The 26,874-nt window shown below is 38.1% G+C and overlaps 1 protein-coding gene across 1 annotated transcript; it reads left to right on the top strand.

The window, feature by feature from the left end:
* The first annotated feature begins 21,498 nt into the window (after positions 1-21,498).
* Positions 21,499-23,918, top strand: LOC124416409. The gene is made up of 2 exons (XM_046897435.1): positions 21,499-21,990; positions 23,003-23,918. The coding sequence occupies exons 1-2, from the start codon at positions 21,618-21,620 to the stop codon at positions 23,848-23,850; spliced, it is 1,221 nt and encodes a 406-aa protein (XP_046753391.1). The 5' UTR covers positions 21,499-21,617; the 3' UTR covers positions 23,851-23,918.
* Positions 23,919-26,874: the final 2,956 nt, after the last annotated feature.

Raw genomic sequence — 26,874 nt, 5'->3', positions numbered from 1 at the left:
CATTCGTAGGGGTAAATAATCGTGTAGCATAAACGTACACTAAACAATTATAGCAAGTAGGTTACGACACCAATTTCCACTTTTCTACATGTTTATTCCATCAAACTGTGTTGGTTGGGAGGAACCACGGTATTACAAAAGAATTATTTTAGAAATGTGTAACATTGTTAGTCACACTGACTCAATCAATCTCAGACAAGATGTCGAGAAACTCAGTGATACATATGTGAAACTTATTACCGACAGTAACCCCCCGAGGATAAGTTACCGACAGCGTTCAAATTAGTTCTCAAATTAAGGGAGACTTTGTCCTTGGAGTGCCATATTTCAGGTGTTTACATTTTATTTTTTTTAAAGGAAACGAGTAAAGCTTTTTGAGTGCGGTTTCTTTCTTGCTTTTATTCATGATATACAAAACGTTAAAAAATTCTTCTTTTTGAAACAAAAAACCAAAATGGCGGCCGTTGCAGCTCCGCGAAAACAAGTCCTCAAATCGCGGAGGTAAACGGCTGAAATCACTGCCCCCTCTTTGTTGATCTGAAACACAAATTCCAAGCATATTATCAATGTGTAACCCTCTGGTCATGGAATGACGGATGGGTTTTTCGTTTAGTACAAATTTCGGAAAATGGCGGCAATTGAAAAAAAAAATCGAATTTTCGCGTTATTTTTCGCATGAAGAGATAAATAATAAATGCAAAAATGTATCTATTGAAAAAACGATCCGTCATTCCGTGAAGACATATTTTCTGTGTATGCTCTCCAAATTTCAGGTTGATATGTTAATTACAGCGGTCAGGAGAATGTCAGCCATTTTTAAAAACGTGTTTTCGAGAAAAACGCGTTTAAAGTTTCGTAATGTGTTTACACAAATGTGTTTATAATTACCGCTAATCGGCAATGCCTGGTCCATAGAGGCATCCCTCCTCTTCTTCAAGCTGCTCATGTTGAGCCGCTAACATCTCCCGCTGCTCAATCCGGGCCTTTTTTGCTGTATACCTGCGTCAGACGCCCTAAGACTTGCAGGAACCCAGCTAGCCGGGTGCCCTGCTGAGACGGTCAAAGCGCGCTGACGGTGTCGACTTCAAACGCGTTTAAAATATCGTAAACGTTCGAAATCCGGGAAACGCTTTGACAGATTTATTTCTACTTACATGTCGATTAAGAATCCGTAATAAAAAAAAAATTGATTTTTTGAAAATTTCAAGGACAAAGTCTCCCTTAATTGCGGGTTTCGGTTCTTTCTCTTGACTTTCTCTAGTTACTTCCTTCTTTGCGACCACGAGCTTGATGCAACAGGTCGTCTATTAAATCGCTCTCCGATATCATCAAGTTAAAGTTTGGAAAATACAGATGGCGAAGTGGGAGATACGCAAGAAAAAGGCCCAAAACCTCCGGGTGCCTTAGTTTGTATATCACTTTGGCTATCCATGGATTTTCTACTGTAAATAGGTTAGTACGTGCTATTGTGAAATAGGTTACGGTAACACGTGCCCACTGGTTTAATTTACTGCCTCAAGGTTCTTTGTAAATCTAAAATTCGTTTCCTCGTTTCTTTTGAAGGTGCACATATTTGTGATCGTCCAGGGGCCTCTACGTTGTGTATTTGTAAAATGTGAAATTCAACCAATGAGTTGAAATTTATGTGTGTGAGCATGGAAGCAGTCTCCCACAATTTACTTTTCTTTTTATTTTTCTTCGTTCTTGTGGCGTAAAAATTTGAAATATTATTCATAATGGTTGAATTATGTTCGGAGCATCAAAGCAGTCTCCAATATTAAGAATTCTTCCTTGCTACCGCTGCTCCTTCGTCGGATTAGTTACCAGCTTAGTAGCACTACTAGATTTAAGATAATATTGTTTCATCGTTTGTGAAAAACATCTAAAAATTTATATCCTCGCTTACCAGGCAATAAAAATTATTTTCGTCCTGAAGATGACCCAAAACTCGGGTCGAAACGTCGACAGAAATTTGATGTTTTAATGATGACCTACATATCCAAGATCCCTCATCACATTCGCATCTGAGGTCAAGAATCTATCCACATTTCAGAAAATGATTTGGTATCATGGTTTACCATAAAATTATGACCCGATCGAAAACATCTTTAGCAACGCCAACGATGTTGCTTTTACAAGAAACATGCACACTGAGAAATGTGACTGTGGCAAAAGTTTTTTTGTGCATTGGTCGTGTTGTATAGAATTTTTATGTTTTGAATTTTTTTTATGATACCTGGCATCACCCCGAGCAATGCACCGGATCCTCTTGAATTGTAATAGAGTGAAACCTCCCTATAGCGGACACCTTCGAGACCAGAAATCTTGTCCGCTATTGAGAGGTGTCCATTGTTGAGAAAATTGCTCATTTTTATAGCACAAATATGTCATAGTTTATTCCGAATAAACATACAAACGAAACATGTATATTAGTGGACAAAAGTATAGACAAGAATAATTGACAATGTAAGTACATCTTCGAAATACAATAACAAACAAAATAAAAAATCTTATTTTTTCAATAAAATAAAATATATATGTATGTTATAATGTTATAACATTAAAAAGGAATGATTTCGATTGGATATTTTTTACTCATTAGGACTTAAAGAAATCAACAATTTTTTCTTGTTTTTTCACAGTTTGGATTTTTTTTTCAATGTGCATCTCAACGTCAGATACGAGATTCAATGCATGGCCATCTTCCATGTGTAGAAAATAACGTTTTAATTTTTGTACGTGTTCCAACGCAGTCCTACTTGTAATCTTTTGATGTTCCATCCTCATCGTCATCTTCTGCAATGTCGGATGTGACTTCATCACTTGCAGATGAAATCGATCAAAACCAATCGTACGTTAGATTATCGACTGCAAGTCCCGTGGTCTTGGGAAATGATCTCTTTTTTTCTTCATTTTCATTCGCCGTCCACGCTTTCAAAATCTTCGTTTTATTCTTGATAAATTCACTTATTTGTGTTTTACCTACATCGAACTTTATGACCAAATCTCGAACACTTGATTTTCCTTCTTGACTAACTGTAATAACCTCGACTTTGTCTTTTATGGTCAAACGTTTCCATTTTTGTGACATCTACACGCATATGCAGAAAATATTAAACTGATCCGCCCGTGTAGAAATTCATCCAAGGTATAAGTCGGGTTCTCGATAGTTTGCCAGATTAGAAATCAGGCCCAGATCTGGCTGAACTCTGGTAGCCCGTTAGGGTCCTGGCCAAATTTTACCGTTTTAGATACTGTGCCCGACCGAGGACCAACTAGGCTAGCAGCCATCGTACCCTACTTGCGCCACAATTTCTGCCAGGCCTGTTCCCGAACTGCCTGTATTCCGCAGATCTGGGTGTTAAGGATATATATATATATATATATATATATATATATATATATATATATATATATATCCTTAACACCTTAACACCTTACACCTTAATATTATTATATATCCTTAACGGTATATATATATATTTATACACAATTTAAATATTCCAAATTCAAAAACTGAGTGTTAGTCATTTATTGCTAAACAATAACAATATTGTTACAATATATAACGGGGATTTCACGTCAAACCAGCGGATCGTTGACTTGCCTCCCTGTAAATTTATCAACCAACGGATTTTTTGGATTATTTGGGTCAAAAATTATACATCCAACTTTTCGAATTTTTTCCGTTATTTTGCCAAAGTGAAGCAAGCCGTAACATCCTTTATAAGATGGTCATTTTTAAAATTGATGAAATTTTTTTGTAAAATCATGGACTCGAAAACACATCTTTTTGTCGTGATTTGGAAATAGGATGTTAATGCAATTTTTTCTTTTGAATCGTGTTTAAACAAACTTTTTTGTAATGTATTTTTGAAAATGGTTTCTTGTGATGAAAAATAAAGTAAAAAGAAACTTCATCTTGGTAAAACTCGATCTTCTCTTTAATTTGTTACGTCCGCCGTCCCGCCGTCCCGCCTCACGTCTCTCCCACCTTCCTCGACGCTTGTCTTTACCTACCATTCCCACACTCCATATCTTGTCATCCTATTTCCATCTTGGCTTACACCACTCGCTATCGCCCTTACCTTGCTATCTCGATCCCCCTCTACCCTGTATCCTCGCTCATTTTCTCATGCAAAAGACTCACTCTCATTCCAACGCTCTTACCTCTTACATTCAACTTCAACTCCCGTTCCCCAAAACCATTGTCTCAACTACTCCTCATCGACTTCACTCAATTTCCAAATCAAAATAAAAGTTATAATCATTCTCTAATTACTGTTCTTTCCCTTCCGTTCCCTGAACGAAAACGGCGACGACTACGAACCTACAAAAATAGCACCCGAACCAACACCATCAGGTGGGTACATGGACTGCCGTCCCCCTGTACCGTAACGAATTCAAGAGTAAAATGAAGAAAACGAGTTTTTTGATCAAATTAAGCATCGTTTTCATCGTTTTACTCTTGAATTAAGAACAAAGTCGAGTTCGACCAAGACGAAACTCGTTCATTTTATTTGGTACTACAAGAAATCATCATTGAAAATATATTCGAAAAAAAAGTTTTTTTCTTCAAACAATTAAAAAAAATATATTTTCATCCCATTTTTGAGCCATGACGGTAAGATGTTTTCGAGTCTTTGATTTTACAAAAAAAATTTCAACCATTTTAAAAATGCCCATCTTCTTGTAAGGGATATTTCGGGTCACCACACTTTTACAAAATAGCGGATAAATTTCGAAAAAGTTCGAGGTATCATTTTTGATCCAAACGAACCAGAAAATGTATTGGTTACCAAAATTCTAGGGAGTCAATTCGATGACCCGTTGGTTTGACGTGGAATGCCCCATAAACATAAAAAGTTAACATATATCACAAACTTTTTTGTTGTAATAAATGTGACGTCATATTACTTTCAAAAGCCTAAACAAACTAAAAATAAAAAAAGTCAATAAGATTCGTAAGTATTCACTCACAACGATTTTCGGTTATATAATATCATCTTTAGACCTCTTCCAAAATAACAAATCATACTTCGCGTGAGAACCTACTTCACAACGCTTTTTAGTTATAATAATGTTAAACAGTACTGACTATTCTGAATACCTTCTCCCAACCAAAAAATAGTCAGGTACATAAGTGCATCACAATGCTTTTTGGTTGAAATAATGTAAAAAAGTACTGACTATTTTCAATGCCTTCGTTGGACTTATAAATAATAAGGCACGTAAGTATATCATCAATATTTTTTGTATAATAAGTACGTTAGATTATAGATAAATGACTATGATTATAATGGATTCAAATACTTAAGGTTAATAACGTACTCGAATATTGCACACTTTTGCTATATACTATGTGACAGGAAAATAAAACCCTTCCTCGACGTCAAAACTCGAATTGACTCCTCGAGAACTCGATCAACCCCGAACCTCTATAATCGACACTAACCCTGTAGGTAGAAAATAAGTAAAAGAAAAAAAAAACATAATCGTCATCTGTATTGTCAACCTATAGATTAGACTAAATATGACGCTCTACGAGGAAAGACTCACATTGTACATAACATAAGCACTTCTGCCGTACACGTTGTCGCAGATCGGCAACTAAGCGAAGACGCTGGATCGACGCAAGCCGGCTGCGCATAGTTTGCACCATTGCCTGTGAGCAGTCCTCGAGGAGTCTTTGCCTCGTTCGGTTGATTTCGTCATATCTAATACTATATACATTATAGAGATAATCGTTCTGTGGAATTGTTTCGACCATCTGTCGTCGATCAATTGGGATATTTCATCCAGTTTTGTCAAATAGTAAGTAAATAAATTTATATACCTCCGCTTATACGCTTTTCTATGGTCTTGCAATTGCTTTTGATCCTCCACGTATCCTCCCTGTGTTGTCTCTTCCATTTTAATAATCGAGCTGGTCGAGTTCCTTGTTTGATTATTTATTCATAAATGTCCGTATTTTGAAAGGAAATTTAGGTATTAGTTCCTCAAACTAATTGGCGCCCAACAAATTTATATATTCAATTAATTGATTAGCCTAGAGCCCTGTCAGCCGACGGATCATGGCCGCGGCAGGTGGTGTGTATTTTGTTTAATATTCGTCAAATTGTCTTTGTCAAAAAATACACCGTCTCAACTATTGGATTAGATTTTCACTCAAACTAAGAAATAGTTAGGTACGTGAGTACTTTCATGTAGACAGTATTTTCTATAGTATTGTATTTATAGAATATATTTTATAGAATAGTATCACTAGAAAGTATGTAGGGCAATGGAGTTATGAGCTGCACGTAATAGCTGCGTAACGATGGCTACATGTTTATAAACATTATCAAAATGTTCAGTGACACGCGGCTATTTCTCGCGGCTTGACTATTCATCAGCCATTTCTTCTCTGATCTTTTCCTCTCTCTTCGCTTTTTCTTTTTTTGCTCTTTCTATGCGAGCGCCATCCCAGTCCTTAGAATTAGCAATTGCTTGACCCAAGCAGTGAAAAAAATATTTTTCAGAAATCGGTTTACCTTGGTTGTCTGTATGATGCTCCGTAACAACCTCTGAAAAGAAAATTATCATATTTTATAGATATATGTGTTGATGCGTAAAATGTACTTAAAAAGTATTTTTCTCACATATGAACGGAACGGCCTATTTTGCTATCTATAATAAGGAAGGAAAATGACGTTTTCTTTCCTCGGGAAGCAAAACTCTTTTTTTTTTCTCCCTCTTTATCAATTTATCAATAGGCCTTGCCGTTCATTTGTAAAAAAAATTCATGTGCATCGTGGAAGGAAAGTTTTGCTTCCTCAGCGGTGCTTGCTGCCCTTGCCGACTTACGCTCCCTCGGCGTATCTTGCTGCCCTCGCGGAGGGGATACGCCTGGTACACCCTCCCAACTCGGGCAGCAAGTTACACCTCGGGAGAGCGAGTCGACCCAGGCAGCAAACTCCGCACCCACAAGCAAAACTCTACTTTCCTCCCTAGGTGCACAATATAGTATTCCTGAAGATATATTTTGTAAACATACCAAACATGATGTTAGAAAATTTTGTATCTTTAAAAATTTCTTTCGTCCCCATCTGTTTCACAGCTGTGAATTGCATACAAACGTTGCGACCAACAAATTTTTTTGATATATGAGCGGATCCACGTCACTTCACTCAAAAAAAAACCGTCAAGTCACGGATCTTTGCGCCATTTGAAATATCCGTAGTACTATGTAAAAAAAAAATACAATTTCAAGGATTTTGATTTTTTTTCAAAAATGGCCGAGTTCGAGCTATGTAAAGTTTTGTATACGACTGTTGCACTGCTATGTTTGAAAATTCATATCTCCAAAAGTATACATCGGAGCGGACTGATCCTGCAATCGTTCTGTTCGTAAAAGAATGCGCTTCGATAAAAAAAAATTTATTTGAAAAAAAAAAACATTTCTTCCAATATTTTTTTACCGTTTTTTTTTTGATTTTGCTGCCATTTCCGCGGGACTAACAACAATTTATGGAGATCATTTTTTTCGGATACCTGTATTTTTCCTCTTTAATCTTAAAAAAAAAAAATTGATAGAGAAGTTACCAGGGCTGGAGAAAAAAAATAAAACGTCTCGTCGCGCGTCACCGCGCGCGCCGGTCCACGTTAGCGCTACTCCCGCGAACTCGGTGTGTTGTGTATATGTATATGTATCGAAGTGAGGAGGTCAGTCACATAATTCCAGGTCAAAGAAGCTGCATAACCGTTGAAAGAAATGGTGAAAAAATATCGGTTCAAAAGCATCTGATGTTGAATAATCTGAGAGAATTGTATCGATTATTCCGTGATCCTTATCCGGGTAAAAAAATCGGTGTTTCTAAATTTGCAGAGTTGGTGAATTTTTAGTAGTATGCGATTTCGCTGAGAATTATGCATTTATTGTACAAGATTCCACACAAGGGTTTCACTAGACCAATAATCAGGCGACTATTCATCCAATCGTGGTTTACCATAAAATTTACGCCGACGACCAGTTGAGACATTTTAGTTTTGTGATAATTTCAGAGCATCTGAAACATAATACAGTCGCGGTTCATTTATTTAAAAAAAAGTTGATCAACTTTATAAGAGAGAAGTTTCAAAATTCGATTCCTATAGAAAAAATAATTTATTTCTCCGATGGAGCAGCTTCCCAATATTAGAACAAAAAGAAATTTCATAAACATAACACATCACTTCGAAGACTTTCAATGCGAAACCGAATGGTATTTTTTTGCTACATCACATGGAAAATGGCCGTGTAATGGTGTTGGTGCAACTGTTAAGAGATTAGCTTCGCGTACGAGTTTACAACTGATTGGCAATTCCGATCCTATCCAAACACGGCTGGATCTGTATAATTGGGCAGGTTCTTATTTTCGGAGCATATCTTTTGCGTACTGTACGTCTGCAGAATATCAAGCGGAAGAATCTATTTCACAAAATCGATTCGATAAAGCCTTGACAGTTCGTGGCACTCTAAAATTACATGCGGTTATTCCAGTATCTCATAAACTCATCAAAACAAAATTATTTTCCGCATCAGAAAAATTTGATTCGACGAAAATTATGAATTAATTTCAAATAGAGGTTGGCTACTAAGCGTTATCCTGCGAATCATCGCTGAAAATATCCGCCCTTTTCAGAGCCACCAACATATTGCAAGATTATCTATCAGTCATGTAACACAAACTGAGTGAAATAGAATTAAACCCAATTTCAGCACAGGAGTGCTCAACGAACCATAATCGTACTGGAATTCTCAGAACAGGTATACAGTTTAATTCCAAGAAAGGATGACCAGTGGACGGATACTTGAGGGCTAGGGTGGTTAATATCTATTTCCGTAGAATGGATAGCCCGGGTAAGTGGAAGAGCATCAAATCAAATTGAACTCCACTTTATCGTATATAATATACGCAACACACCGAGCTCGCGGGAGTAGCGCTGACGTGGATCGGCGCGCGCGGTGACGCGCGACGAGACGTTTCATTTTTTTTCTCCGGCCCTGGTAACTTCTCCATCAATTTTTTTTTTGTATTAAAGAGGAAGGATACAGGTATCCGAAAAAAATTATCTCCATGAATTGTTGTTAGTCCCGCGGAAATGGCAGCGAAATCAAAAAAAGAAACGGTAAAAAAATATTGGAAGAAATTTTTTTTTATCGAAGCGCATTTTTTTACGAACAGAACGATTTCAGGATCAGTCCGCTCCGATGTATACTTTCGGAGATATGAATTTTCAAACATAGCAGTGCAACAGTGATATACAAAACTTTACATAGCTCGAACTCGGCCATTTTTGAAAAAATTTCAAAATCCTTGAAATTGTATTTTTTTTCACATAATCCTACGGATATTTCAAATGGCGCAAAGATCCGTGACTTGACGGTTTTTTTTTGAGTGAAGTGACGTGGATCCGCTCATATGCCCAATGTGGCCCATTTCAGTATTCTGGCATGCCTTAACCAGTGTTGCCAACTTAGCGGTTTTACCGCTAAATTTGGTGGTTTTGAAAGGCTGTTGGTAGGAATATTTACCTGTTTAGCGGTTGGCGGGAAATTTGGCGATTTTTGACTGTTTTAGTGGTAAATTTAGTGATTTTTGGCTGTTTTAGTGGGAAATTTTGTGGTTTTTACCAATACCTCATTTTTAATCGGAAATTTTATGGTCTGATTTTTATAATAATTTTTTTTCCTCAAAAAATGTTAATGAAAAAAATAGAACAATCACAAATTCAAATACACTATAAATGCACAGTCAGATATAAAACCAAATAAACGAAAACTACAATCAGACTACCCAAACCCAAGGAAGGAGTCAAACATGATCTCAAATGAACAAACCCCACATCCAGATATAACCCCAAATAAGCCACATAAAAACTCGAATGCACAAAAAATTATTTATGTATTTTACATTTAGGTTTTTCAATTTAATATCAGATATAACATTTCTTATCATAAAACACAAACAAACGAAAAATTATCTCTTTATTTAATAATGAGTAATTTACTAGTGTTAAGCTGAGTATATAATACACATACTTTTTTATAAAAAAATTATATATATGAGCAGGCAGTCTCCTCCAACTCAGCCACTTTTTTTTTTATCTTCTCGCTCGGATATCTGTTCCATAATTGGTTATATAGTGGTACTACTTAAAGATACTCTCTGAGAATTTTTCAGATTTTTTAATTTACTCGTTTCGGAAATGGTATTTTTTCAAACCCATATATCATGGAAGATTGAAGTCGGACAAAAAAATGATTGTACAAAAAAGTTTTGTTTTTCCATGAACTATTTAATGCAATTTATATCATATTTTTGATGGCACCAGAAAGGCTATTTTCAGCGAAAAAAAAATGATTTTTTTTTCTTTCAATGCAACACCTTGAATTTCGCTGTAAATTTTACAGGGTATTGGACAGTATATAGGAAACGTTTAAAAAAATTGGCATCGTGGAACTCGGCATTCTTGCCGGGTAGAAAAAATATTTTACGGAGAAAGAGGCATTAAGGTACATCTGAATTCCTCTTTTCCATGAACTATTTGATGCGATACATGTGTATCTATATGCGTTAAATACATCGCAATATATGTGGCACTAAATACTTCATGGAAAAGAGGAATTCAGGTGTACCTTAATGTACCTTTCTCGGTAAAATATTTTTTCTACCCGGCAAGAAAACCGAGTTCCGCGATACCAATTTTTTTATTCGTTCCGAATATACTGCCAAATACCCTGTAAAATTGACAGAGAAATTTAAGGTGTCGCATTAAAGAAAAAAAAAAATCTTTTTTTTCACAGAAAAAAGCCTTTTTGATGCCATCAAAAATGATATATTTTGCATTGGTTCATGGAAAAACAAAACTTTCTTGTGCAATAATTTTTTTTGTTCCGACTTCAATCTTCCATGATATATGGGTTTAAAAAACGAGTAAATTACAAAATCTGAAAAAATTCTCAGAGAGTACCTTTAAGTAGTACTAACATGTAACTAATTATGGAACAGATCCGAGAATTTTATGTGCCGGGATCGATACTAATAATCCACCTTATCATTCGAAACTAAAATCGATTAGTTCACAGTCAGTCTGCGTTTGAGGGCACGTCCCGATGCCGGTAGTTTTTTTGTACGATTCGTTAGTACCTATTTTTCGTAAGACCTCTGGTGGCAGAACGTAGTCATGGCAGCATTTACCGTTTTTTTTCAACCCAAAACGTACTGTCAAAATTGCGTTTGTCATTTCGATGGACATTTTATTTCGCGTTTTATTTTTTACGAGATTTAGCTGGCTAAAAATACGCTCGACTTGTGCGTTGGAGTACGGCAATATCAGCATCGATAGAGCAAAAGTAACCAATTCTTTGAACGGATTACATCCTGAAGCATCCTTATACCTGTTGACTTCATCCCAAAACGCCATAGTGTCGCTTTTATTTGTCCAATTAAACAAATTAATTTTTGAAAGTTGCGACTCTATTGCGTCAATATTTCTGGTGTCGTCCAAGTATTCAAGCAATGGTTGAATCGGTTCTTTCATTGCCTTCAATACGTTATCGACTGATAGAAGTGATATTTTTTTCAACACCATTACGTTCTCTGGCAATCGTTGCTTAAGTTGCTTGAACAGACTTAATAAGAACGTTTTGCATCTTTCGCGGATGCCTTGCTCGTCATTATTATTCAACTTTCCATCTTTCCTGAGCTGCTCCACTTTTTTTTCAAACGAATGTCCCAAGTAAGGCTTCGGATCGAGATAATCATCGATTGCGTTCTGCAGAGGGTCCACTCTACAAGTTGGGAGTAAGAGTTTTTTCGATATTCCTTGAATGAGGATTGTAAGATCATTCAACTATTTTACATGATCATTTTTCTCGCTCTGGAATGCTTTATTCACGACTTGTATATCCGACAAGATAGGCTTTAAAAAATACAAGTAAAGCATGTTGCCCTCATCACAATACATGTTATACAGTATCTCTGCTGTATAACATTTCTCGCTACGTCGCGCGAAATCGAAATGAGTTTTTAACTCCAACCACTGGTCCAATGTTCTATTGACAGCAGGCTCTATAGATAACCACCTAGTGTTAGAGACCTGCAGTATCTTGAGAGGTTCTTCACCACAATTTATCGCGTGGTACAATTGCGTATACTTTAATTGGCGCAAAGCTGACTTTGAAAACCAATTGTACGTCTCGTGAATTAAAAATTCAAGGTTTCGTGGGAGCGTATCAGTCATCGAATGTGACACAGCGAGTTGCAGAGAGTGACAGAGACATTTTATCAATATCAACGATGGTACTTCCTCTTTTAATTTGACATAAACGCCGTTGTTCACCCCAACCATCACTGACGCATTGTCGGTACCGATAGCCATTAAGTTTCTTAAAGACAACCCCATTTCCTCGACTACTTTTTTTACAGCATTAACGATGCTCTGGGCATTACACTCTTCGAGCTTTGTCAACGTTAAAAACGTGGAGATCACTGTTCCGAATTTTTCGCTGTAGTAAATTATACCTATGCCCAATAGTTTGTTCACAGAGATATCATTCGATTCGTCTAATAACAGACTATATTTTCTGTCCTGAATATCGCTCAGCAGTTCGTTCTTGAAGTGAAGACTTAGAACATTCTTTATTAACATAGCACATTTCGTTCTGTGCATCTGCAGGTTTTTTCCTGCCTCGCTATCGTTAAAATTGTTTTTGCACAGCTGACCCAAATGATCGCATGAAGCGATTGCGCTATGTGCACAAACAAACATTGCCATCGTGGCTTCGGCTGCTGATGTGCTCTGTGATTGTGCGGGAAACGAGAGCTTTGCTTGCCGTTGCGTCGAAAAGGGCTCTGCTGCCTGGACGTGCTTTTTTGTGGTACTGTGACTAACTAAGTCCACGTATTTGGCCACCAAAACACATTTGCAAAACTTGCAGTGCACCTTCGCGTCCTCGCCTGGAACCTGTTTTTCATTGCATTTCATATTTTGAGTTTTAATATATGAGCTTGGATGTAAAATTAAAATTTAGGGAGTACTAATCGCCGGCCTATTCGAGCTAACAAATAAGCCAGTACCTGAACGATCCAATCTTTCAACAACTTGTCATTAAGCCAAGCTTGTCGAAATTTTTGCGTATACTTTTTCTCTTTTGGGTCTTTCCCCATTTTAAATTCGATTTCAAAGGATTCGCACCATATAAAACGGAGATACTTTATTTACGTTTAACTCAAATGAAATTGCAAGCGCTGGTAATACTCTAGTCAATACTCGAATTCTCGTAATGAACAGGTGTTTTATCAATGCAAGCGAAGCTAGTCGTAAGTCGACAATGCGAAGTTCGATTTTCGAGTTTCGATGTCGACCCGGCGCTCGAGTGTTCACTCGGTTCGTAAGGGTAAAGCTCGGTTTACAATAGACGCATACGTTCCCGTTCCCGTGGAAAGTTGAAGTAAACCCATAGTATCGTCTACAATCGCGTGCGCGTTTTGTTGTAGACGGTACTATGGGTTTCGTATACAACACTCTCCACGGGAACGGAAACAGGAACATCTGCATGTATTGTAGACCGAGCTTAAAGGACGGTATATAATTACCGTGTAGGGAATTAGAAGGTTTTAAGCGAGACTGAAATTGCGTTTCGATTGATTTGTCGGGTACGGGTTTTTGAAGTTTGGTGTTTTTTTTGGCGGAAAACGTAGCTAGTTCGGTGATTTTTGGTGGGAAATCGTACAGACGAGTCTAGCGGTTTTTGGCGGAATTTGACAATCACCCTAGCCGGATTACGACAATCCGAGTTGGCAACACTGGCCTTAACGAATTTCTACACGGGCGTTTGTTGACTCGCTTTATGTGGTGTCCAAGCCGCTGTCATCGTGCGCGCAACAGCGAAAATCGCGAACAAGCCACGATCAGTACGAACACGTTTCATGTGCAGGTCCCAATATGCACGACGGCACATCACAGCCAAGAGTTTAGTAAACAATAAACCACGGCGGTACACAGGTTTGGAAACAACGTTGGTAAGGGTACTTTCGTGTCCACTATTAGGAGGTTTTTTCACGGAAAACTGCATCACTGGCAGTGCTCGCGTCCGTTATCAAGAGTGTCCGTCATTAGGAGGTATATTGTCCATTAAAGACAATGCTTTCGTGCCGGGGATGTCCAACTTGTCCGTTATAAAGAGGTGTCCGCTATTGAGAGGTGTCCGTTAAGAGAGGTTTCACTATAGTGTAACAATAAACACAACTATTAGGCTACTCGCTTTCACACATTTGTCATTTTCGATTATTTTTAAACGCAACACCCTGCAGCATATTCTGGAATAATTCGTTATAATTTAAATATAGCGCCCTTGTACTTATCAGTAAAATAAAGAACAGTCATAAAGCATACTTTGCCGAAGAAATAAAAATAAAATTTAAAAAAATTGGTCGGGACTTGAACACGAAGCGCAAGAACTCGAAACAGTTACTGTAGCCATTGCTCCACTGATCCGCCTTAGCACGGACCGCGCGGGAGGACTCATGACGCGGCGTCGAAACTTTAAACGCCCTTTTCTCGGCAACAGGCGAGTGTCTACAGATGAGCTAAAGTATTTGTTAGTTTATTTTTATTACTCTTCTAATCTGAAAAGTCTCGTGCAAATCCGTGAGTAACAGTTAGCGGGTTTTCCTCGTGAGCTACCCAGGCTGCTTCTGAAATACCTTCTCGGATCACGACCCAACTATCTCTAGGAATGCCACGTTTCACCATATACTTTGAAACACTGTTACGCCATCGGATAATTTCATCCAAACTCTGTACATCAAATCGGTGTTTATGAACATTGAAGGACCGTGAAATGTCCGCTTTACCAGTAAATCGGGCGTAAATTACAATTTCAAAATATTTTAGGGTTGATTGGATTATGAAAAAAGGTGTGAAGAGAAACCAATATTGTTTTACTCAGATTGTAATTTACACTGACAGAAATTCAGAACAATGTGGAATTAGCTGATTGCAACATGAGGAACAGTGCTCCCGAACCAAAATTTTAAAGTGGGGCAAGACCAATGTATTCAAGCTGCATTATTGTGGAGATGACTTATACTACTTGCTGCTTACCTGTAACAATCTTGTAACTGAAATTTTCTTCAACGGCACTACCATGCTGGGACAGTCGTTACAAAAGATATTAGTAGAGAAATCTGTTACATCCATGTTCAACTCAAGCATCTTATCGTGTATATTGATGAACCTGAAACACGAAAATTTTTATTCAAACCAGTTTATAGCATAGACTGAGCTGAATAGAACAAAAATATCGTTACTATCCCTGATGAATTTGTAGACACTTATCACTATCTTGATATTATTATACCAGACGTCGACAATGAGCCTGAAGTGATGTACCTTTTAGATCAAGTAATTTATCTCAGCGAAAAAATGAAAAATAAATAGTAGGCAAAATCGTATCATTAAGACAGATTTTTATTCTATTTATAGCAAGACTGCTCTGAGAAAGCTTTTATGAATTTTTGATATGTTTGTAGATGGCATAACTTTTTAAAAATAAGCAATACGTTCAAAAGTTTACGGTGGCCCAAGAATATTATCATAATATAATATTTTAGTAAGTGGTTCATCAAGCTATTGCATATGAAAGGAGGAAAAGGTTTCTGAATTTAAACTAAAATATTTTCAGAGAAGTAGAAAAATGAGGGTGGTATCGCACACGATTCACATCAGTCGGCTCCTTTATTGAATGGGCAAATTGGGGAATATGAGGAAATACATCTTATGTATCGTAATGCGTATCGTCTGCAAATAAATTGGTTACAAACGGCCTTCAAAACACGCGACACGCGCCAAATGTCGAGCTGCTGGCCTGGCGCATTCCTGCGACGTCCGCTTCCTCGTGCTGACTAGGTCGTTCAGGGAGTGCATTGTCACGGGTGCAATGGCGACTCGACAGAAAAGACACCCCACCGCTGATAAAACCGAGTCGTAATTCTGGATCGATCAACACTATCGAGTCAGTCCAATTTGGGGAGTGTGGGTTCAACGAGATCCCAGCCTTGCGGAAACCGAACGGTGCACCCCATCGCTAGAACTAGCCAACTGGAAGGGCCTTCCATCAAGTTTCGACTGATTTGGAGACTCAGGATTCCTCAACGGTACGGCTCGGGGAATCGGTGGTATGTCCTAAGAGTCACCCTCGCGTTACCCAAGGTGGCCCACTCCCTGACTCACCTCTTTTAAAACTGTAACGCAGTACTTAATTCTTTTGTTCTTTATAATTTATAGACCGATTTGCTTGGTTATTCTAAACCTCTCTTTTATATTTGTATTTGTCTCATTGATTTCGTTCGTTTCTTTATCTTTCCAAATTATAAACTATTAACGGGCAATTTCGAATTCTCATATATTCGTCTAAACCCAGACCACTGAATTCCTGTCCCCTAGAATAGTGCGCGTTCGTCACAGCAGGTGTGCTTACACTTTATACACGCAAAGCCCAAAGGTAATCTATTTCTAACCGCTCGGGAATAGATTATATATTCCTTTTTTAGATTACACTGGACAAGATCCTTCAGATCATCGTCTGCACGTAACAAATTGAAAATCCTGAAAAGCCTAGACCCTTTTTCTAGAATGGTTGACTATAACGTTACCCTTACTGTTTGTTTCCATGCACGCGTTGAGCTGCGGCGCGGTGCGCTGCGTTGCCGCTCGATCTCATGCGTTGCTGCGGCACGTCGTTTCCATGCATACGGTAGCTGTAATTTTTTCATCGCGAGTTATATTCAGTGTTAAAAATGAATTATGATCAAGATGAAGATCTTCTATCACTGTTACGGTTACGAAGGAGACGAAGCAGAAATTTGACAACAACGTCGGGCTCCACGTTGGTGGGTCCGGCCTATTTTAACAAACAGAATTGATCAAGGAGCTTACCATAATTTTGTTCATGAGCTTAGAAAGACCCCGAATTATTCTTTAACTATCATCGAATGATGCCGCGAGAATTTGATATTTTAATGAATAAAATAGAACCGATGATTGCTAAAGTGCATTTAACAAGGGAGCCTATATCCAGTAGATCACGCTTATCTCTAACTCTGAGATACATTGCCTCGGGTAATAGCATGACTAGCCTGTACTGTCAATATCGAATTGGGAAAGGTACAGTGTTGAAGATTATTGCTAAAACTACGAAAGCAATCTGGAAGGCTTCACAGCCAGAAGTATTAATTGAACCGGCAGAAAAAAATTGGCGTAAGATTGCGGAATATTACAGTGAAAGATGGGATTTCCCCAATTGTGTTGGCTCTATCGATGGCAAACATATCCAGGTACAATGTTATAACAACTCCTGGTCCACTTTTTATAATTACAAAGACACTTATAGCGTTGTGCTTTTCGCCGCCTGTAATGTACAATATCGATTCACATACATTAGCATTGGATCGGCGGGAAGAGAGAGCGATGGCGGTATCTTTCAGTCCTCTGATTTTGGGGAATATCATATCGAATGGAACTTCACCCATCCCACCACCAGTGATTCTTCCTGGCAGCAATGTACGATTGCCTCACGTGTTTGTTGGCGATACTGCATTTCCACTGATCGAAAATTTAATGAGGCCATATGCTGGCCTCAGCTTGTCACCAAACCGAGTGATTTTCAACTATCGCCTAAGTAGAGCACGAATTACGATTGGACATACATTCGGGGTATTCCCGGATACGTATCTTTCGAAAACCAATACATGCTTCACCCGATACTGTCGATAATATAGTGAAATGTTGCGTCGTTCAACATAATTAGCTGAGGGATTTTGAACTGAATATTGCACCTGGAGGACGCCGTTACATTCCACCGCGATATGTCGACAGAATAGATCGGTTTGGAAATGTACAGCCTGGAGAATGGCGGGAAAACATCGCTGATCAGATGGCTGTGCCAATTCTACAACCGAATGCTGCTAGAAATTCTACAACAGTAGCAAAAAACGTTCGGACTAAGTTCACCGAATATTTTGTGCAAGAAGGTGTTGTACCCTGGCAATGGCAGAAGTTACCCTCCTTGCTAACAATGTGAGGCCGCCAATTGTGAAATTCAGATTTGATTCATACTGCGCGTAATGAAAGCTCAAGGCCAGAGGTGTAATGTGGCAAAGCATTAACATGCGCTTCTTTGCCGTTGTCGAGAAAGTCGACACTGAAATATTTCATTGCGTTCAAATACTTTACTACGATAAACATAAATCAATGGCCGCGTGACACAGCTGTAAGCTCTTTGGCTCGTAGTCCGGTGGTCGCGGGATCAAATCTCGCTACTCGTAACTTTTTTTTTTTTTTTTTTTTTTTTTTTTCTTGTATTTCAATTGTGTGTATATACTGTAACGTGGCATTTCAGAATGGGTCGTTACAAGGCTAAAAATCTAAAGGAAACTACCGAAAACACGTCCCTGGCGGGGTACTCCAAGCAAGCTCGATACGATATAAGCGAAAAATACTAGTTACTAATATTTTCTGTACAAATTTTGTAATCCCGCGCTTCGGCGCAAGCTAAACAGGTACCGCGACCACGATCATCGAGGGATCAACACGTTTCTTTGATTCACCGAGGGATCGACAACTACCGAAAACTACAGTTCCAGCTACCGACGAATTCAACTACCGTTTCCTAATCATGAATCTCCCGTACAACTTTGAATGCCTACTTTTTCGGATGCCGTAAGTTCGACATCAAGGGCAGACCGCAGCCTGTCGTTCACCGACTTACCGGCCAGGAGCCGGACCGAACCCAAAACACTACGTCCAAAGTTGATAAAGCCCTCGTCCTGAGGGTCGACGCAGCCTCCCTGTCAGTAAGGGCTACAATCATTGTGAGTCATGGTCCACGGACGATGAGGTGCTGTAAGCCGCCGTGTGACTGCATGGTCTTCGTGATATATCGTGGGCAGTTGGCCACTGCCTAGACGACGAAGCCGGTGGAGGCAAACAATGTGGAGTTGCACTCCATCCGGTAACCTTCCGGAGGTAGCCTACGTACCTGCCTTCGTGGAAGGAACCCCCAATGACAGGCAACCTGGACCGTACAACGCAGCAGACGAAGAAAAGTACGTGTGATGTCAACTACGCTCATCTAGCGGTAATCGTCGACAACGCGTAGCCGATATTCGCCCGAGGGATGACCCAATTATGGTGTGGATTGAATGACCACCGAAGGGGAAGAAGAATCACCTGACGACACCGGCGAGATCGCTGATCCGGACTCCGAACTCTGCCTATTCTACGCTCAACCCGCCAGGAGACAGCTTTGCTACCACCTCGCTCTTGTTTAGTTAGAAATCCTCCAACCTTCCTGTTATATTCTACCACTATCGCTTATTCCTCTATCGCTATCGCTATCGCTATCGTCACCTTTTCGTACCTACTATGGTTTTGCATTTTAGCTTCACTCCTTCCTTTAACTTCAATTCCTTCCTTCTTTAGTTTTCTTTAAGTTTACTTTAAATTAAACTCAGTGTTATTATCGCCGCCGACTAAGGTAAGGCTTTCGCCTTTGTATCGTACCGTTGCGAAGTTGCTCTAATTTCTATTTCTCTTATCGTATCTTAATTATCGTTTTGGTTGCATCGAATGATGCCAGTTTCTTTGTGAATCATGGTCCACGGACATTGAGGTGCTGTAAGCCGCCGTGCGACTGCATGATTTCGTTTTGTAATTAATTTCCGAAAACTATCGTGAGTGACCTCGTAACTACCGAATATCTTTTGTATTTCTGAATTTCTTTGCTTAATGCTTATCTTTTGTATCTCTGATTTTCTTTGCTTCTCGTAATTTTATGCTAGAAACGCTTGTGTAATTTCTACTGTCTATCGCTATCGCTATCTTTACTTTTCTTACTAGTATTGCCTATCGCTTTGTATCGTATCGCTTGTTTTATATTATTTGCTTTGTGCATGAAATTTCGTATCGTATATTGAGCTACTTGGAGTACAGCTGAGCGTAGATTAAGCCGCTAAATACTACCGCACCTTTTTTTTCTATCGCTTATATTGATTTACATTTCTTATTACCTTGTAATATTTTCTTGTAATATTTTCTTGTTTCCCGAATATCGTACTTCTGTGTTATCTCAAGTTGCTTATTGTAACCAGGTGCATTTAGTGTATTATTTTTACTCTGCACTCCCTTCTCTAAACCTCTCAATCTCGTATAACTTTTGTATTTTCTCTCGTTATCGTAATTTCGGATTTCCTTGTTAATTTAATATCGTAATTTTGACTGTTGTAATTATCGACTCGCTTGCCGTAAATAATTCTTCCGTATAAGCTACCGATATTTGTGAATCGTATATCACTGTCAATCTGTCTCGCTAATTACCGTTTGTCGTAATTTAAATATTATTTTCTTGTCACTATCGTTCTAAGCTACCGTCAATTCCGTCAACTACCGATTTTCGCTAAAGTTTTAATTTAACAAATTAACAATTCTCGTAGTGCCGCTTTTGAAATTTGGGCAAGATCACGTCGCCCAGTGACGTCTAGTTTAAGTAGACTTTTTGCATTATATCGCTTCTCTCGACCTACGATTAATTTCTTTTGTCAACTATTATTTTGTGCGAATTATCGCTTAGCTTCTTTAATCGAAAATCTTGTAAATCACTCTCGTAAACTCTCGTTGACTAACTATCTTTTGTTAACTTTCTGTAACAAATTGACTAACCTACCGCTTATGAACTGATCAATAATATACGACTGATTGGCTTGTTAATTTACTTGATTCGAGCTTATTTCTTAATTTCTTTATTTTCCTTATTTCCGTAACTGTTGTAACTGCCTTTGGATACCGCCACTCTACCAGTTCGTGTGAGTACCTGAGCCTAGCCAGCCACACAACGGGTTCTCTTATTATTATTATCGTATCGTATCTTTTTCTTTTCCCTAAAAATTGATGCTGAAGCGTCTGGCGCCCAACGAGTATCTTTTCGTATCTTAAATATCGTATCGAATAATTGGAGAATCTCGCCAAAGTGTTAACAGTAAGTCCTCGTCAGAGGGTAACAGAATTTAGTGTCACAATACATAATCCCCGGCAATCAGTTTCAACAATTATGTATATAATAATTTTTTTAAATGCCGTTTGTCCCGGAAAAACCGACGACTTCGAACATCATTATGTTGTTCGCGAACAAAGTTATATTTCAAAAATGTTATCAATTGTTTTCATAATGTTTACTAAGTATAGTTAACGGAAGAAGTATGAATGATGTTCCAAAACGAATACGTGTAGTGAGAATCAAACGTTCGAAATTTAACAGTGACTCATGCTCGATCAAACATTTGCTGCGGCAGGTATAAAATTATAAATCCCGTTACTCGACCGTTTAATTGAAGGACAGATGTTCCTTTTCGCACAAGGCGGGGGGGGGGGGGGGGGGGGGGGGGTCAAGAGGGTCGAAACGAGATGCCGTATAACAGCGTAGTTGTCTGCTAACTTCGAAAGAAGATAGATGCGGTCCCTAGCACAACTTATAACAGCGTCGAAAATCAGTGTGTACGTGAGAGTTTTATTGTACCCTGTTAAAAAACGGAAAAATGGAGACGGGAAAATCCGGGAGTGATCCGGGCCCTTCGCATGAAAGTGATCAGATCGAAGAAGATTCGATACACCGTGAAGTGTTGAAACAACAATTGAAAGATGCGTTGGTATATTTTGAAAGTCTCCTCCGTAACAGTAATCTCATCGAAGCAGAACCATCTTCATCACTTAACGAAGAAACCATGGTAATAGGGGAAGAAATGTTCCAGAATACGTTGGAAATGCTCGCCGAAAAATCACTCGTTCTTGATGAGGAACTGACAGACATTAATGAAATTGACGACAGTAGTGCCTACGAAGAAGTTGAAACGAGTCTCATCGCCAACGAATCATCAGACGAATACGAGCCGGACGAGAAAAAAAAAAAGAGTACGACTATATTCTTCTGGATTACAAAATTAGAGCTGTCACTCTGGCCAAAGAACATCCAGGCTGGAGTCTCAAAAATCTACAAAAAAAAGGTGCTCTCCTTTGAAAAATATGAGCTATTTATCCAGGTGGGAAGAGCAAATTAAAAGTGGCGGTAGCAAATTTGATAAATATTGTACCATCGATTCATGGACACATGATCGCTTCGTAAAAGCTCGACAAAACTTCCAGCAAACCACGACCAGAAACTTGCAGCAGTGGGCCTTGGGCGCTGCAAGTCAGTTCTGAGATTTTGAATTCAAAGCTTCAAAAACATGGGTCACCGAATTTAAAAAGAAGCATCGGATTCGGCAACGGAAAATCACAAAATTTGTTTCCCGGAAAGAGATGGTTACCCAAGACGAAATTTTGTCCACAGCGGACACATTATTAGGATCCAGACGCGAACGCTGATACCGAACTTCTACAAAGATTTTATAATTAATATTTTATAATTATAATTAATGTCTGTGGCAGCCGTAAGGCGTCACGTGAGCGACACGTCGAAGTCGCATGTATGAGTGTGTCGATGTGTGATGTGCGAGGTGAAATGTAGTCAGTCGGATTTTGGCCCTCGAGGTTTGTGTATAGCGAAAGCACCGAGCGTTAATAAATCGCCTCGACCATTGAAATAAATACTTACGGATATAACGAACAGACGATTTTATTTCTCCCTATTGCACGTTTCCTCACTGCCATAATAGCAGAGTTGTAAATAATGCGTTGTTTTTTTAATGCATTATTGAATACATTACGCATTATTTTGTCAATTGATGATGTATTGTTCAATCCATTATCCATTAAATAATTAATGGATAATAGATTAAAATTCCATTATCCATAAATTTACTAATCAATAGATAAAAAAAAATTAATCATCCATTAACTAATCAATGGATAATGCATTGTATTTTCATTGAAATTTTTGAAACTCTGCATAATAGTAACGGTATTTTTGTATTTTGTTTGTCAGGGTGCCAGTACCAGTCCACGTTCAACAGACCTCTCACAGAAAAAGGGTCAAAGGCTGTCCTGGTAAACCGACACGACATTAACAAGGTGACGCATTCGTATACGGCACAATATTCAATTACCATGTCTGGACGAGTCTTGCCTCCTGTTTTCGTATGCCTCCAAGAGACTACAGGTACGTTTGGACCCAGAGTGCAGAAGACGGTCAATGAGTACGCCAAGAAGTATAGCAACGTTGTTATTACATCTTCGAAATCCGGTAAACTCACAACGGGTTTGTACAAGGACTTCTTGCGTAATGCTTTGAAACCATACGTACAAAACGAAAAATTTCTCCTTCTGATCGACTCTTGGGGTGGGCAAACGAACCCGGAGTTGTACGATGAGATGTTTCAGGACGATAAAAAGTTACCAACGTGCACTATGAAGATCATTCCTCCAAAGTGCACTCCTCTCGTCCAACCGTGTGACATATACTTTTACCGGCAGGTGAAAAATTTGATCAAGCGCCTTCAAAATTGTGCTTTTTTAATTGAGCGAGACCGTGAGATCAATTCCACAGAAAATTGTATAAAAATCCAATCGATCGTGCACCACATGTTGTCTTTTCCGATTTTTTCCGATATGATACGATTCGCATGGTTCACATCAAACCTGACGAACGATAGAAAATTTTTTTTTAATGTAAATAAGGTGTGTTTTCCAACAGATACTTTAAGAAACAAGTATTCCTGTAAAAACGCATCGTTTATCAGATGTACTAGATGTCGTGCTGTTTTATGCTTTCCATGTTTTCATGATAACTATCACTCTGGTTCGTGCGACATTCCGGCTACTTCTTGTCACTAATTGTGAATTATCTGCAAGTTTATACGGAACTTTTCAATAAATTGTACCCACTTGAATGTTATTTGTAATATTGTGTTTCATTCCTAGTGTTATGTGCATGAAACAACACGAATCCATATTATATTCTATTTCAGGAAGCAAATGTTTGTTCGAGGAGTCACTGTTATGTTTCGAGCGTTTGATTCCCACTACACGTATTCGTTTTCGAACATCATTCATACTCCTTCCGTTAACTATAGTGGGTAAACATAATGAAAACAATTGATACCATTTTTGAAATATAACTTTGTTTGCGAACATCATAATGATGTTCGAAGGCGTCGGTTTTTCCACGACAAACGGCATTTAAAAAAATTATTATACACATAATTGTTGAAACTGATATGTATACACACCTAATTGAAATACAAAAAAAAAAAAAAAGTTGCGACTAGCGAGATTCGATCCCGCGAACACCGGAATACGAGCCAAAGAGCTTACAGCTGCGTCACGCGGCCATTGAATTATGATTATCGTAGTAAAGTATTTGAACGCAATGGAATATTTTAGTGTCGATTTTTTCGACAACGGCGAAGAAGCGCATGTTAGTGCTTTGCCACATTACACCTCTGGCCTTGAGCTTTCATTACGCGCAGTATGAATCGAATCTGAATTTCACAATTGGCGGCCTCCTTGTAAGACCAGAATTCAGAGCAATGGAGAATAATGAAGGTATTGGTTGCGATTGAAAACATTATATTTTAAATGCATGTTTATTTTATTCGAATTATGAAAATATTAGTATTAGTAATTGAGATTGAAATTTTTCGCAATTGCTTCCATCTTCATGTCCAATAATAAATCTTCCAACTCTGTCCAGTACAGCCTTCCTAATTTCTAACCTCTTTGATGAATTAAAATGTCGCACATTTTTGGCGATTGACAGGTAGAAATGTTCGTCGGGCGTAAAGTCGAATGGTTTGTGACGTTTTCCGCGTACCATTTCCAAAACGGCATTTTCGACTGGGTCCGGCGAGGAATTGCGTGCTATAATAAAATATAATTACAGTTTATCATATGTCTAATCTTATATGAACTAATTGATTGGAATAAAGTCAATCGTTGTACCTCAAGTAGTTAAACGAGAAGAGGTCCGAGCATAATTCGGCCTACTTTCGAGATGATTGGCAGGAGATACGCCGTTATTAGAATTACAAGAGAATTGAACGGAATTCATTAATAATAATAATAATAATAATAATATTATCATATCGAAAGTATATTACTCTGAGTTTTAATTCATTGCAGATTACTTATCTCAATATTCGTATGAGACCAAAAAACATATGTGTATTATTATTATTATTTAGTTTATGTGTACGTACCTGCCGCGTTGTCAAGTTGGAATTCGGCCATAAACTTTGCCGTCTCGTCTGCTGTACGGATAGCAAGTACTCTTGGGTTATCCGCGTAGCTTATGGTCGTGGCGCTCTGCATGCTTGTTGTTGTTCTGACAATCGAAATTACGTTTTGTTAATATTTCGGAAAATAATTTTTATAGATTCATAGGCTACTGTACCGATGAAAATGAATTTTATGAACCAAACAGTTTTATTATATTACAAGAAATCAAATTCATTAATATAATTCGAATACAAGACCTTCTCACTTTGCTGTATTAATGAAGAAATTGCTACCGAAATTTCGAAGATTTTTGTTTGCATTCCCAAAGAATAGTCCAATCAGAAATTGCAATTGTGAAATTGTGTGATGAGAAAGTTTTTTTAACCCATCGAATATTAAGGCTGTACGATTAATCGATGAGTCGAGGTGATCAACCAAATGTTTTTACGATTAATCAGGTTTTTAGTTGGGAAATTACAGGGGTTTTTAGGTTGATTTATAATTTGTCTAGATTACTTTATTAACTAAAGCATGAGTAATTTAAAAGTTTGAAGAATTTTTTTACGGATTATTGTTCATCCACGTATCTAAATGGTACCTGAATTTTTTTATTCCTTAATATTCATATTGACCGGTTTAAAAAAAAAAAAATCAGAAATCTGAGCGAATCATGCATTCGCACGGTCTTCACATCACCTGTTTTCGAACACTATTTTCACCTTTGAATTAAAATTATAAATAACAGTGGCGGAGCTTTAGGAGTTTAGATTTTCTGTTATGAATTTTCCTGCTTTTTGAGAATCTTTTCATACAGTTGCGATGTCTGCAATAGTTTTTGAGATATTCTCGGACGACGAAATCCTTATTTTTTTCTACTAAATTTTTCATAACATTTGCAATTTTTTGTTGCCTATCTTGATTTTTTTTCAAAAAGTTTCTAGATGCCGTTCCGAATCGAAAGGCATCCCAACCGTAATTTTTGAAGGATTGTAATCTAGAATTCGTTAAACAAGCGCTTATAGACTAGACTAGAAAGGCGTGTGGAAGAAAGAAATAGCTAGATGGCAAGGCGTGTAATAAAGAGAGATTGCTAGGTTATTTCACATTTGCGTTAGCTGAATTCGAATGTGATTATGTCACATCTGTCTAGTCACTCCCAGTGTTCTTGTTTTTCTATAGTGGCCCTCAAGAAGTTTCACTCTGAAAATTATTTTACAATCTTAGCAGGGGACAGACAGAACTTACTCTTGAGAGTCCACTGTAGATCTCAAAAATTGCAGTGATCGCATAAAATGCCGGCCTGATTTTGTAGTAGCGGCCTGTCCACTTTTGGGTATAGATTTCTTCTTCTCCCTCATAAATCTGTCTCGCAGACTCCTCCACCGCGTCTTGATGAATGCCGCTGTTTGAGAAGTTACATATTTAACGTATAAGCTAATCATCAACAACATCCAATTTTACGCTGATCAAAATAATTCAGATTTTGCAGCATTCACTTTCGAATTACATATAGAAATAATCACTTACCGTCCACTTTTGAATCAAAACTTATTTCTGCTCACGCTATTTTTTGCGTTCATTATCTCTATACGTTTTCAGGTTCATATTCCATAACTCGGGCTTACATTGGACCGCATTGAT

Source organism: Diprion similis, chromosome 2 (assembly GCF_021155765.1).
Source record: "Diprion similis isolate iyDipSimi1 chromosome 2, iyDipSimi1.1, whole genome shotgun sequence".
In the NCBI taxonomy this organism is placed as follows: domain Eukaryota; kingdom Metazoa; phylum Arthropoda; class Insecta; order Hymenoptera; family Diprionidae; genus Diprion; species Diprion similis.
The sequence above is the reverse complement of the archived record's forward strand: the minus strand, read 5'-3'. Positions and strand labels throughout refer to the sequence as shown.